Raw genomic sequence first — 15637 nt, 5'->3', positions numbered from 1 at the left:
ATCCCTCACATTGAAAAGTTTATTAGTGTTAATGGTGCCTGAATGCCTAATACATCACTATAAGGGTGCCACACGTTAGAATTTATTCCATTCTTTACAGATTAATACTTCTACCAGCACTGAGAAAGTTTTATAAAGATATAATGGCAGCCACAAGAGAAACTCTATCAGAGTAATTACATGCATTTTTAAAATGTTTAAGATCCCAGGCAAGCATCCAGATGAAGCTGAGATTATGGTAAATTTGGGTAAATGAATGAGAATTTGGGTTAAAAAAAAATCAAGATCAATTCTTGTAATTTAATTTTACATTCCTTCAGAAAGGCAGACCTTGTAGGTAACTGTCCTTTAAAAGAGAAAAAGAAAAAAAAACAAACTCAGGCCTTTCCACATGAACCAGCTGGCAAAAGGTTTTTATAGCATCTCATACTAAAGCCTACTGAATGGAAATGTCCTTCCAGTCTGATTGTGATTTCCTAGTGCTGTATATTCCAAAAATGTACATTCAAAACCAAGATAACATTAATGGAAAGTAAAATCTAAAACCAAATATTTAAGGCTTCTTTAGAGCAGAGTTTTATTTCCCATGTGGCTTTAATCCTGTAGGTATTCCAGACTAAGAGAGCTTTCCTCCAAACAAGTGAAGATTTTTACGTTTAAATTCCACACTTATTCCAGAATAAGGACAGTAAAGCCAAGAGTTAATTGAATACTACATTCTCAGTTCCTATGCTACCATTAACTGCCCCACCCTGACACATCTTAAATTTTAGATTAATACCACAAAAGGAGATAATCCATTCTTCCACAAAGACATTCAGTGGAGATGGGCCTCTTGAGTTACAGCCCAACATAAAAAAATATTCTAAAGGTGAAAAAACCATCATTCTGAGCACAAGGAAAAGAAACATTAAAAAAAAAATATCTGAGTTTTGGTATTATTTGCTTTTATATTGGAAATCAAAGATGCTGATCCAGTTCTCTAAAGCATCAAAGTTACTACACTGCCGCCTTTTACAGAATCACACACACTGTTCATTACAGGAAGTCGATACAACCTCAGTTACTCCACTGATGAAGAAAACGGACAGAGTAAGAGTTAAAAAATAAACTAGAGTCCACTTCTTCAAAATCCAAGCTCATAATTTCAACTGTAAGAACACTTTCAATATATGCCAAGTCAAAACAAATGTCATTGCAGATGTTTTAAGAGAGCAGCACTGAACTCTTCCATCCACTTGTGACCGTGACCAAATTAACACAAGCGGGATAAATTAAGAACAGTCAAGTAACACAGATTTCTCCCTGGGCTGAAGGGCTCTGGCTGGGTTCCTATGCACACAGCAGAAACTGCATGGCAGGTCATCTGAACAAACACAGAACAGAAAATGGAAAACTCAGCTGAGGGGAACATCTGAATATCCTTTTTTTTTTTACAAAAACTAAATTTTGCCCAACTTTTCTCCTGTTACTCAATGTCTGCTTTCCTGCTGCCATCCGTAGGTCCCAAAGCTTCCTTACTTCAGCTTAAAATAAATGTTTCCCTTAAAAAAAAAAAAAAAAAAAAAAAAGAGAGAGAGAGAAATCACTGTGAATACTACACATAAACATGTGTTGTTTACATTCCCTTACTTCAAACAGGTCACATTACTTCTGGTGCAATATGCTGATCATAATAAGTTGTCATGGTTTAACCCCAGCTGGCAACTGAGCACCACACAGCTGCTCGCACACTCCCCTCATAGCAGGATGGGGGAGAGAATTGGAAGGGTAGAAGTGAGAAAACTTGTGGGTTGAGATAAAGAGAGTTTAATAGGTAAGGCAAAAGCCACGCACACAAGCAAAGCAAAACATGGAATTCATTCACCGCTTCCCATGGGCAGGCGGGTGTTCGGCCATCCCCAGGGAAGCCGGGCTCCATCACGTGTAACAGTTACTCGGGAAGACAAACACCATCACTTCAAACGTCCCCCCCTTCCTTCTGCTTTTCCCGGCTTTACATGCTGAGCATGACGCCATATGGAATGGGACATCCCCTTTGTCACTGGGGGCAGCTGTCCCAGCGGTGCCCCCCCAGCCCCCTCGCTGCGGGGGCGGTGTGAGAGGCAGAAAAGCCCTTGGCTCTGGGTAGGCGCTGCTCAGCAGTAACGGGAACATCCCTGGGTTCCCAGCGCTGTTTTCAGCACAGATCCGAAACACAGCCCCATACCAGCTACTGGGAAGAAAATCAACTCTATCCCAGCCCAAACCAGCACAAAGGTTCAGGATATCACATCAATATTACTGCATTTTATCTTGACTACACATTATGGGAGAATTTAGAAACTATAGATTAAGAAGTGCTTTCAAGTGATACAGAGTAGCTAGCTAATGTAATATACCATACAGGGCATATGGTGTTTTCTTTAAGCTTTAATATTGCAATCAATCTGAACTACAATATCTGCCTTCACTAAGAAAACATTTTCATCTCCATCCATCAGCAAAGTAATACAGACAATAAATGGTAGCGACCCATAAGCTTAAGTGAACAACATGGGGATACTTGTGCCAATTCTTTACTTCATGAACCTTGAAATGAAAGACCTCAGCCACATTTGTACAAACATAAATGTGCGCACACGCGTGCACAGTGTTGGTGTTTCTAGGACTAGCAGTACAAAATTTGCAGAAAAAGTATTTCTATCATTCTCAAATACAAAATCCTTTTAAATCTGAGAAAAAAGTAGGATGAAAAAAAGCATCAGTAGTTCTTCCAACTTTACTGCAACAAGGGAGAGAGCTTTATTTTTTCTCCCTTCCGGATGCGTGCCCATACAACACCTAGCACCAAGTAGTACATGTCAACAGGAGTGCTAAATTCCTGCACGGAAGCTATTTCAAGAGCAGCCGTTGGGGTAACCGAAGGGAAGGAGAGATCAGTAGAATGCTACCAGGTTCAGATAGAGACAGAAGCTACAGATAAACACCTTCACTACCCAGCGCTGTCCTTTCCTTCCAGAGCAGTTGGTCTCAATTGAAAGGCCATTTCTTTATGGATTCCGTACTTATCTCAATATTTGCATTATACACAGCAATACCTTACACTTCCTGATATGGGATACGTAGCTAAGAACATGCTGTATTTTAAACAAAAGTTCTATTTCTAAAGTAAAAAAGCAGAACCTCACCTCTCTCGAACACACATCCTCAGTAATGTTATTAACTGTAACACCAACGCTGATTTTCTCATTCTTTCTACAGCACCTTAACCTGAAATATACCCCTCATGCTGAAGGATTTCAAAGGCTTTTACTACCACATCTCAAACATTTTCTCCCAAATAGTTTCCTCCAGGGCTGACAATAAGGCCTTCTGACCAGCACACACGAACACTAGTCAACACAGAAGAAACCAGGCTTAAAGGTGGACTTAGACATTCACTATGCAGCTCAGGCCAGATGGCTTGCAAACCACCAAAACTAAAAACTCCATGAAAAACTTTGTAGGATAAACTGTAACATCCAAAAAAGTGCATCTGAAGTCAGCTCACAAGAAAATAGACTCTAGGTGGAAGTGCTGCTTCCCCAAACACCTAAGAGTCACAAAGGACTTTGCATTCAGGGGGTTTTCCTGGAATTAAGGGAACCATTTCACTCCTGGTGACTGGTAAGAATTTCAAAAGCTGAGGAAGCCCTTTCCCTGCCACCGTGTTTCAAGCAGGAACAGCATACCTTCAAGTATCATTTCTGCACAGATAAGAAAACAAGGAGACCCTCCTGAACTACCATCAGGTGTCTGAAACGGTTCAGGAGGAAATGGACTTGTCCAACATCCTGAAAACATCAGACACAATGTTTTCCCCTTCTGTGGCCATTTAGATAAACAGTATTGCATGAAAAACCATTAGAGTCGCTTCAGAAATTCTATTTACCTTACACTCATTTGATTCTAAAAGCTTACTCTTTTATCATATTTTAATATCTATATATGTAAAGAAGCATTTGCAGAGACTCAAGTAAAATGAGTCTCAAGCTAATTTACTCTAGGCGGACTCACTCAGCCAAGATATCGTAAGATACAGTCACTAAATAACACATCACACAAGCAATCTGGCCATAATGCTTTGCCTAAAATGCTTTAGCAATTTATAAAACACAGTATTGAACCATCTATAGGTACGTATAAAAAGTTTATCATGGTCTTTAAACAATAAAGTAGTGAGGCAAGTCCAATGAACATCTGCTAAGATCAAATGGAGTATGAAAATGGGAGGTTTCATCTTCAAGGTATTCAAAAAACACGTGAGCATCTATGTTCCTCTTCGGAAGAAATTTCCTCATGTCGCTAAAAGAAAAAAAAATTAGGAGAAAACTGTGTCCTTTCTTCCTTTTAGAAGCCCAAGATGGAATTAAAACTTCCTCTAAAATAACCAGGTGAAGAGAGACTAAGAAACATTTCACTGCTCTGTTATCAAAACAAAGCATAATTAACCTTTCAGCTACCTATGTTTATTTTCAAAAGGCATCTTCTATACTATCTTCAAGTTTTAACCCCACCTGTAATAACAATATAATATATATAACAGCAATAATAATAATAAATAAAATTTTAAAAGAAAAATAAATAAAACCAAAACCAACCACACCACACAGGTCAATTACAGTTTCTTCCAGAGTTATTAACTGGTTTTTATGTCAGCCCGACTGAAATACCAGGGTTTGTTACAGATCAACAGCTTCAGTACGTCTTACTGCTTGTTCTAGTTATGGAGCCTCTAAAAAACCACAAGAACACGTACTTCACCTCAAACATGCAGTGTACTTACAACAAGCCTGAGTGCCAAACCAGATCAGATTGTTTTCAGAAAACACCTGATTCTCTCGCCAAACCTACACTTTCAATTACCTACTCCAGGTTCATGGCATCTCACTATTTTGGGAGCAGTCAGCTGTTACTATTTTCTGCGGGACACTCAGGTGTCTTTGGAGAGCTGTACTACTCCAAATGGTTGTTGCAGAGCTGTTACTCCCAGCCTCACAGTAATCTGTACTTTTTCTGCAGCTCCAGACCTTTCCTCGTCATTCATGCCAGCAATATATTTTTCACATTAATGTTTAGTCCTGTTTCCTATTGCCAGGGCTTTTCAAATCAAGCTACCCCATCCTTCTGTCTTTGCTGCTCAAAGCTCATTCACCTGCCTTGTTTTTTCCTTTCATTTTTAAGATTATCCTGAGACATTAATGTCACACAAAAAGCTCGGACAGAGTCAGAGATACAAATCTGGGAAGTCCAGTCTTACACTGTAACCACGAGACCAGCCCACCCCTCGACACCTCTCAGGGTCAATGGCACTTTAATCTACCACAGTTATTTTGCTTCTTAAACAATCTACTCAAATTAAATTCCTATAATACAGAATAGCAGATTTAATGAGCCTGCAAACTCCTACTGAAAAACACATACACAAAAAAATAGGCAGGTTTTCCAGCACCAAACATCTAATAGATGGTAAACAGAGGCAAACTATTTTTCCCTTATTCAGTAACTAAAAATTATAGCATACAGGCTAATAATAGCAACCTAGCAATTTTTATTTTCATGCCATATGTTTTAGGTTATCAGCTGCACTTTGCATCTGTATTTTCAATTGTCTAAGAGCAGAAGTGACATCTTCATTTGGGAGTACAAAAATCAGGTCTTTTTTGGAACAAAATCCTTTACCCACAAAGCCTTCTTTTCACTTAGATTTTGAGCTGTGTTCAATTAGTAGCAAGTTAGATAAAACCAAATATACCATATATTTATGTGCAGGCTTCTGTGAAGGCTAGTTTGTGTAAATAAGGCTTGATTATATCACACAGCTTATGAAAGCATCAGAATAATACGATGCATTACTGATGGCCAGTTTCCTACTTACATTTTCTATGAAGCTAAGCTCCCTTTGGCTTTATGATCTCAACAAGCAAATCTCCAGTTTTAAGTAAACACAGTCTGGTGAAAAGTCATTGTTTGGACAAGAAAGAAAAAATATTCCAAAGGCAGCCCAGTTCTAAAATCTCATCCTCCAAAAACACTACAGGGATGCGACAGAACACATCCCTGCTGCTGGAACCAGAACTCAGAGTGTAAAAACACATCTCATTCATACATCATATTTACATAATATGTTAGACCAGCAAGCTGCTTCTACAACACAACACTTCACCTGTTAAGATGGAAAAAGTACTTAAAAGATTTCTTTTTATGAGTAAATCCTCAACTTAATCTGTTTTAGTTGAAGACACTAGGCTGTGGCTGTAGACAATTTTGTCTTTCTCACAGGTATTAAGCATACTGTGAAGGATTTTTTTTTAAAGAAGTTACTAATTTCATTTTAAAAATCATGACTATCAGGAATGGAATATAATTATTACTCCATTTAAAAGGTAACATCTCTTTATATTTAAGATCACAAAGTTGGCAAAACCAATACTTAAGTAACAGAAGGTGATCATTTGCATTTCAAAATTCATCTATCTTGCTTTTCCCTCAATTAGACCAAAACATGTTGATTCACAGGTTTGTGTGTGTGTTTGTTTCTTTTTTAAACTTATTTATAGAGCAGAATAATGGCCCCCCTGCTAGGCTGGCATTTGCTCAAGTTTCTGTCTGTGTAAATTGAATCTGTTACTGGAATTTTCCCCCCTTCAGAATACCAAGGCACATTAACCAAGAGATAAAGAGATACATTGCTGATACTATCAGCCAACAGGCAGGTGGATAACTAGGGATTTTTTGTTAGTTTTTGCGGGGTTTTTTGGACAAATATGTGATAAGAGTTCTCAGGGGGCATGGAGGGCAAAGGGCTATTTAAACAGAAGTGAATCATTCTCATCTGATCTGCTAATAACTTTGTATTCAGACATCAGCTGCTTAGCATACTTCAAAACATTCAGAAAACAAGATTACTATAAAGAGGAAAGTTAAAGAAAAAAAACCCACATAATCCTCACATTAGTCACCTTAACCGTATTAACACAGCAGAAATTCTCAGTTACAAGTGCTTAATTTCTTCTTTAAAAGCAAATAGGTTATTCTTGGCCAAAACCCCCACAGTTTTACTTGAAGTGGTGTTGAGTTTATAAGGGATGATTTATAATCCATCATTTCCCTTGTGGGTTACAGAAACAACATTTGACTTATCATAGGTGAACAGCAAAGATTTAGTTTGGCTGTTAATCAAAGTATAGCACAGGCGCTACTTTTAAGCATCTGCAGATAGCTTTGTTGTTGCAGGACTTGGTTCAGCATGAACTTTTTTTTTTTTTTTTTATTGAGTAGTATGCAGCAGTAAAGAGAGTTATCCAGCTTTACCAACAGATTCAACAGCACTATAACACACCATGACTCTGAGCGTGCGAGTACAATTCTTGATATGCAAATCACTGCAAATAAACCGCATCTTTCGTCTCCAGTTCTCATGTGAAGTTAGGCAAATCAGAGCCAGCAAGCGCAACCGCAAAATCCATTAATGGTGCAATGCCACCTGCCGGCAGGAGTGGAGAAGTGCCGCTCCCTGCAACCCATTTAGCCCCGCGTTCAATTCATGCACAATATAGAACGACAATTTCTATTCCATACAAAATTAATTGTATTGATCGCAGGGCATGGTATGCACATTCTTAAACTATCTCTTCCCTCATCTTTTTGAATCTTCTCCATTTATAATGTTTGCATTTGTTCGATTATTTTATATATACACTGCATAAACTCTCTACGTATGCCGTCACGTTGCTGCTTCTCTTTTTGTAGGATAGCAAGAGCTGAGCAAGTCCTTGCTATTCACCATGGCAAGGTGATCGCTGTTTCGGTACCAATACCACCTTGCTTTGCTTCAATACAAGGTTACAACCTGGGGTACTGAAAGCCTCAAATACAAGCTCTAGATCCCGCAAGCAAGCTCCGCGTAGTTGGACCCCTATTCTCCCCTGGGTCTGAAAAGCTTCAAAATTAATACTTTATTATCTCTAGCCCCTCCAGGAATTAGATTCTGATATATAAACTGTTGAATTTAGACTTCATGTTTTCCTGCAACCAATAAAGCAATTTAAAATTTAAATATGTCCTCAGGCACTTCACTGCTAAGCATTTTCTAACTTGTGCTGTAAAAAAGTAACACCTGAAACCTCATTCAATTAAGTAGATAAAATTGTTCCAAATACCTTTTTACATCTTTCACATAACTCTGCAATACAACTTCCTACCTATTTTAAATTGAAGATATCCTGCAATCTATTTAAATTTCACATTCATCCTCTCCTTTTTCTGCGTCCCAAATTCGCTCCTCAAAAATCAATGCAGAAAAAGAACTGCATCCCAACACTCATCATCTGTCCTCAGTCTCCAACATCAGATCCTAAAAAGCAGTGGTTTGATAGACAACCTCTTTCTTGCATACTTTTAATGAGTGCATTTAAATAACAAAAAGTTGAAATCACATAACATAAGACATTATCACACCCAAATCCTATTCTATCCCAAACTCTGATGAAAACACACACCAAGCTAAATCATGGAGACAGAATTTTACAAGGCAAGTTTCACTGCGTCCTTCAGTTAAGTGAGAAAGGGAGAGGGAAGGCTGAGTACCGAAAGGTAGGGCAACACAGCACACAATACTGGAAATATCAGGAAAATTCAAAACAAGACACTCACTTTGAGTCACTTTATTTAGTCACTGTGTTGCATTATGATAAGAAATCATATGCATTATGATAAGAAATCATAAGACCTGATGAAATTTTGTGAAGATCACTTCTTGACCTCTACAAAACTGCAGCCCTTATTTCAGCAGGAAAAAGCAAGCTGTGAGCAACATTTACAATCCGTTTTAAAAAGCAACGTAAAAATAATTAAAAAAAAAGAAGAAAGAACTTGCCAATTTCTCTTAGTGTACTGAACCGAAGCACAAGTATAATTTCAAAATCCTTATCCCAAGAAGGAGCTTGAGGAGCAATGCTATCATGATACAGGGGAGACATGGGTTCCAGGGACATGGTGCACTCCTTAGAATGAAAAATGATCATCCAAATGACATGGGGGGGGTTTCCCCTGTAACATGGGAGTCTAAAGAAAGCCCACTAATATGATTATTTTTTTAATACTGATCAAAAGTTCTAGAGCAAGATCTACCAGCAGCAGTAGCCTGAAGAAAGCTGCTTTGGACTCAACTAAACACCATTACTGAACGTACAGGTATTAAATCATTGCTTAGAATAGAATGGCACTTGGGTCCAAAATATATTTTGCATTGCTAAGTTACACCAATTATTACTCTCCTATGCAAAAATTATCATGAAATAGCTATACTAAAATAAGAGCACACTTTGCAGAGATAACACTGAGATCAAGAAATATGAAAGGTAAGAATCATAGAGCAGTATCAATTCAGCCATCTTACATACATCTAATATACACATTTGCGAATTTTCGTCTTGTAGCTTGCCAGTTACAGACACACAACACAAACTGCAGCCTGGGGTAAGGCAGAGAGGGTGGAGAGGAAAGGACAACTTCACCAAGAAAAGCGCCGATGGATACCACGCCTGTGCTATGAGATGGAAATAATGATGGTGCAGAAAACTTCACTCTTACATTTGGGGAACTTCTAAATATTATTTCAACTGCTTCCTAAACACTTAATTACTACAAGAGTTGGCTGGCTGGGGCTTAGGGGGCAAAAAAAAAAAAAAAAGCCTCTCTTTGGATCCTCATTAAAATATAGAAAAATTAAGCTTTGACTTTCACAGCTCATTAACAATGACAGGGTGGGAAAAGGCTGCACTTCCATCTTTGCTGCTACTCAACTAGGAAGCGCTTTGAGGCTGGGTTAGGGAGGCAGGAAAACACCTCTTTCTAGCGGGACGTCACACACATTGGCAACCAGAACGCATTTCTATTTAAGAACCACAAGAATTGCTGGGATTACCCAATTTTCTTGTTCCTGAATAAACACGGGGTGAGGGTAGAATGAAGGTGTTGAGTTTGTTTGATAGGTAAAAAGAATTATTTTCTGTAATACCTGCCCTTTTGACTTGCACCTGGATAGAAAACATTTTATTTACTATTTATCTCAAAAGGCTGAATTTTTTGTTGTGATCCTACCACCTTTATTCAGAAAGTTCCTTACTGTATTACAGTTGCGGGACTAAGTCACAGAATAAACACCTGATGCCAAACTAAGTACAGAACTCCCATTGCTGGTACCTTTTATTTTAATTTTTTCTAAGCACATTTGCAAACTGTGAGCTTGAGGACTACCTGCACGCCAAGTTGCAATGCCTAGCCAGACCTCAGGCTCAGCAGAAAGAGTATGTTGGCATTTCAAACCCAGAATAAAAAATAGAAACTGAAAATCTGAATAGTCTTCCAGTAGTCATTTCAACTCTAAAAGTAGGGGGGTTTAAGGTAGCTACGAAATTTTTAAAACATGAAGTTATAAGTAAAAAGACTTGATTTTTGGCTGTCACCACCATTTGACCACTGTATTAACAGAAAAAAAAAATTGGAAAAAGGAAAAGGACGGCAAAGTTTCAAGTTCCATCCTTGCTATAAAAACCCAAGAGATATTGATTTTATCACCCTCAGGACTGATGAAAACAGTTCTAAGAAAACAGCGCTCTAAACTATTTCAAAGCCCACTGTAGCTCATCACAAATGTCAGAGGCATCTCTGAGCCTATTAGGGTTGTACTTTTCAAACTGCTTTTTATATGTTCTTTGCACATACAAATTTTTGTATTTTTAAGGCTCTTGGTGTCATCTTTTCAGTCTGCCCTTTCCCTTATTTGCTCTTTTCAGTTATCAAGATGTACTCACACATAGCAAATAACTGCAAGAAAGCAAAACATTCCTTAAATTTTCTTAAACAAGACATTCAATACAATTGCACTTTATGGAAATGATCTAACAAACAACACCATAGTTCAACAATAAAGCAGTTATGGGCCCTCTAGCTTTTTAAAGGAAAAAGCAAAGAAAATTCAGATATTGCATGATGTTGAGCTCTATGCTATAAAGGCTCCGTGAGAAAATGAAAGCTGCTAATCTACTTTCCAAGTGAAACATTGTAGGTGATTGCTCTAACCTGGGGCACAGTACATTCTCTCTATGGCATCGTTGTCACAGGAATCTTCAACCTCCCTCCACCTGCTAAAATACGTTAGCTGAATGTGTCCTAAAAACAAAACGACAGGAGAAATCAAAACATTTTTCCCTTCCATTTTCTGCAGAAGTGAACTGTAATTACTCCTTTTGTAGCTAAAAACAGTATCATTAAGAATAATGGCATCATTAAGTACTAGAAGCTATTACTGGGGGTGAATTTGCTGCACTGATAATGAAGCTCTAGACAGGAAATGAAGATACTAATTACAAGATAAAACGCCTACTCAGTTAATTGGAAGCAACAGCGAATAAAAAGAAATGCATTTGCAAAAGTTCCTGACCTCTATCATTCAATAAGATGTTGTTTGGGTTCAAATCACGGCACACAATTCCTTCTCTATGTAAAGCATCAAGGGCTACAACCATTTCAGCTGCCCATCTTTGAATGCAATCCTCTGGGATATAAAACCTGGAGGTTATCGCTAATCTTTCGTCGAGGTCCTGAAAAATTTGATGTATTTCCTTCTCCCCTGCTACTGCTATTTTGTCTTCCCTCTTTGGTGCTGCCTTTTTACTTTCAGCTGCTGGTAACAAAGCCGAGTCCGTTTCCTCTTTCCCAAAGTCTTCAGTTTGATCGGAAAACAGGAATACTGCTTCATTTCTTAACGTGTCTCCATCCAAGCTAACATCTTGAGCACCTGAGAGCGGGCTGGAAACAAATAAACTTTCTTCTTTGCTTGTCACGTTTAAGGAGCAGGCTCCAAGCCCTTGAAACAGAGCCCCATCGTCTGAACTACCTACCTCTTGGTCAGATGTAAAGAGGGTCCCAAGAGCTCCCTGAGTGACACCACTTTGTCCATTTGCTTCCTCGCAGGAAGGCTCACCCAGTTCTGATGCCACATGATTTGGTTCTTGATCAAACACTTTGCATGGCTCTGCAGAATTATTTAATTGTAAGACATCAGGTGTTTCTAACAACTTTACTTCCAGCATATCCCTATCAGTTTTTGTAAACTTTGTAGGCCTTGACACTGCTGCCTCTTCCGTTTCATCAGACATACCGGGTAAGTTTATCAGGAGATCAGGCCTTCCTTCATCAATGCTATTTACATCATCAAAAGCAGCATCCTTAAAGGAGATAACTGGCACAGAGTCATTTGAACCCCTGCTTACGGTGTCATGAGCTCCCACACCCATTTTGCTCTCTAGGGCATCCAAGCTGCTGTCATGAACTGAGTCAGAAAACAATGGCTTCAAAGGCTCTGATTTCAGGTTATATAATTTTTCTCCAAAATCAAGGCCCAGGAGCTCACTAGTGCTATCTTTGCTGTCTATCCTGAAGAGTTCCATGGGGCTGTTCTTTGATTTAGTTAATGAGTCCAATATCCTAGTAGGGCTAGCTATTTCTGACTCAGCATCATCAATGAAAACCTTTCGTTCCTGAGATGCCATCTGAGACGTGAAGCTGTCACTGCCAATGACACTGCATTTCTGTAAGCAGCTTCTCCCTTTGGTATTTAGACCTTCGCTCTCCAGTTTAACCACCGATTCCTCATTTAGAGAGCCAGAATCAATTTTTTCTTGCCCATATTCATTGCATAATGTTAAATAACTAGTAGTGCACTCTTCTTCTGAGCTGGATCCTGAGTCCATCCACTTTGAACTCTCTTGGCCATCTTCCTGGTTGCTGCTGTCATCCTGGGAGCTCGGCGTTAGGCTGCTCTTCAGTGGGACCACCTTCAGTGTGCCCTCGCCATAGCTTTCTCTGGAATCAGTGCTGCTACCAGTTTCTTTAGGAGTAGGTGTTGGCTGCTCCAGGTAAATTTTAGTTGAACTGGATGTTCTGGGTTCAGGAATTTCAAAGCTCTCTTCAGGACTTCTGTTTAAGAACTTACTGACATAAGACCACAGTTTTCCTCCTGTGAGAAAAGAGGGGAGGGGAGAAATCTCTTAATTTCACTCAAAACAGAATTGGTTTCATTACAAAACAGGAAAACACGCTCATTCTCACAATTCACTATACACTATATACTTATGCCCACTGAGCAAGTTGGATCCGCTGCCTCAGGAGGAAAACATTACAGGGAACACAGCTTGCTTTTCAAGCAGATTTCTATTATTAAATAAATAGTTAAAAGAGCTGCATCTGATCAGATTAAGTTGTTTTGGGTTTTTTTCTGAACTTCAGTGAAGTCTCATTTCAAAGTCTGTCTCAAGTTGCATGGTGGTCACTACTGTCTATCTACTGTCTCGAAAGAAAAAAAAACACCTAGGGAAGACCAAATTATTCAGTGCCCATCAGCAGTTCTGCCTGTACCGAATACTTCTGTACCACAGCTCCAAGCTCATGAGCAGCATTAGGAGAGACGGACTAAAAACAAATTAGCCAGTTTGGTAAGGGGAAGGGAATTACCTCGTATTAGCAGGATATTTTAAAGATTCATTTCTCTCTTTGAAGTGGGTTTTGTTAGTTAAATATGGATCTAATTCTCCCTTTAACTTCAGAACTCAAGAAAGTTCGTTACACATTGTTGCATTACACAAGGATTTGTCAATACTCTAAGTTACACTTGCAAACCAGTTCCCTCATACTAAAGGCTCCAAGTTACAGATCCAAAAGTAACAGTTAAATTTTAAAAAAATACAAAATAGGGCTCTTCATGTTTCCAAATATTGTACATATTAAAAAAGCTTATAGATTACAAAACATCGTTTGCACAAAACAAATCAAGAAGTTACTGCATCTCTTGAACATCCGAAAGAATTTGGCTTAAAGCTAGAAAGCCACCTTTGATAATTTATGGAAAAATGCAAAGTCAAGACATTTCAATTTAAAAGATTGTACAGAAATTCTGGAAAATGCAGGAGTTCTAACAAAATCTTTGTAGAAGAAAAAAAATAAGTATCCAGCCCACTGGGAATCTGCAGAGTTTTGACTGGGGTGGGGGTTTTTTTGTTTTCTCTCTTTTTTCTAACTTATTTTGATAAAACGAAGTCTTACACTTTTCCAGAATACAGTCTTTAATAGTTATTTTTAAACACACTCCATATCAGGCAAAATTCCTTTTAAAAGTACAATAAAAGAAGAAAGTATTTTTCATTGCCTAGGAACAGGTTTTATATATTCCCAGGTATTTCAAAAATAACTTATCAAAGGCAGAAAAAGCTTGATACTTTAAAAATGAATTTGAATAATACAATGTGGAGTTTTCTTGCCCTCCATCCCCCTGGCTAAGACAAGACTTATTTTTGAAGTGGGAAAAAAAAATATCTCATTGGTTGTGGTGAAACTAAGTATATTAAAAATATTATGAGGGAATTCTAACAGCTTGAGTTCAATGGTAAAAAAGACAATTTAAATCTATTAATCCATGTGGTTTCTGCCATAAGCTACAAATGGATTTAGTGAGACAAGTGACGCTTACCACTTTCTAGAAGGTGATGAGAAAGGATGCAGGTAAATGAGCAGGAGCAAAAGGAAGCAATGCACGTACAGAAGGGAACAAGAACTGCTATGCTGACCACTGTATTGCATAAGCACTATAAATACTTACCCACAGATGCATTCAAAATACCTACAAGCGTGCCATCCCACAGTAGCAAGACATGGGTCATCAGTCACCCCAGCAGAGCAGCAGCCCTCAGCCCAACAAAGCAGGCTGTCTCCCCCGGGCGCGATTGATGCTCAGCTTCCCTGAACACAAGCAACCTGCTGCCCTGCATCGGTGGGACCAAGGGCCCTGCCCTGCCAGCAGTGCCTGACCAACAGGACCTTGCCTCCATGAGAAGCAGTGAGGCCACGCAGACTCGTTATGATGAGACCACTTGCCTTAAATACAATGCAGTACACAGCTGTTCAGCAGGGCAAAGGCAGCGGCAGGGCACTGCTGTGCCTTCTGAGCCCTACAGCTTGCACAGGATTTCAGAATTACTGGTTTTAAACTGATTTGGTAAAACTAAAATTTGTTCATCCCATAATCGCCAATAATTCTTTTTCTAATGTTACATTTTCATATTTATTCATGCTTTTGCTATGGAACAGCAGGGAAAGAAAACAACAGAAAAGAGAATGAGAAAGCAAGTGAGAACATACATATTTGTAATATATGTGATAAAGATAGCAGCACAAAAGTTTAATTTTACCCCAAGATTCTAATGGAACAATATTTTTACAATTATTTTTCTTTAAAAATGGAATTAAATTACTTTAAATAAATGGTACTTCCAAAATAACCTTGCCCAATTTATTAACTAGGCATGGAATTATTCAGAGTTGTTTCATACCAAACAATAAAATCTCATTTGACGACCACACCCCTGCTGCATTTAATAAAACACAAAGGCTCCCAATCCCACCTACATTATATTAAGTAGTACAAGTAAATGCTAAATATTTCTGTCTTCATATTACTGGTGTTCATTATTTGTGCTTCACAAACTTCTTATGAAAACACAAATCTCAGGTTTCAAAGGGTGTTCACAGAACATGACCCATGAAGACCCACATTACA

General features: G+C 38.5%; 1 protein-coding gene across 11 annotated transcripts in view; it reads right to left on the bottom strand.

Moving 5' to 3' along the window:
- RPS6KC1 (ribosomal protein S6 kinase C1) overlaps positions 1-15637 on the bottom strand; it is a 205683-nt gene that overhangs the window by 118022 nt on the left and 72024 nt on the right. For 10 of the 11 annotated variants that reach the window (XR_013931480.1, XR_013931481.1, XR_013931482.1 and 7 more), the window contains 2 exons: positions 11468-13045; positions 11107-11196 (listed from right to left, as the gene is read on the bottom strand). Coding sequence is in view for 8 of the 11 variants with exons in the window: in XM_080408435.1 (XP_080264561.1) it covers positions 11107-11196; positions 11468-13045 (1668 nt within the window). In the remaining 3 variants the exon portion in view is untranslated. The remainder of the gene's footprint in view (positions 1-11106; positions 11197-11467; positions 13046-15637) is intronic. The other variant, XM_080408440.1, reaches the window with a different exon arrangement.

Source organism: Falco punctatus (assembly GCF_963210335.1).
Source record: "Falco punctatus genome assembly, chromosome: 12".
Lineage (NCBI taxonomy): Eukaryota > Metazoa > Chordata > Aves > Falconiformes > Falconidae > Falco > Falco punctatus.
Note: the sequence above shows the minus strand (reverse complement) of the source record. Positions and strands in the feature narration are given on the sequence as shown.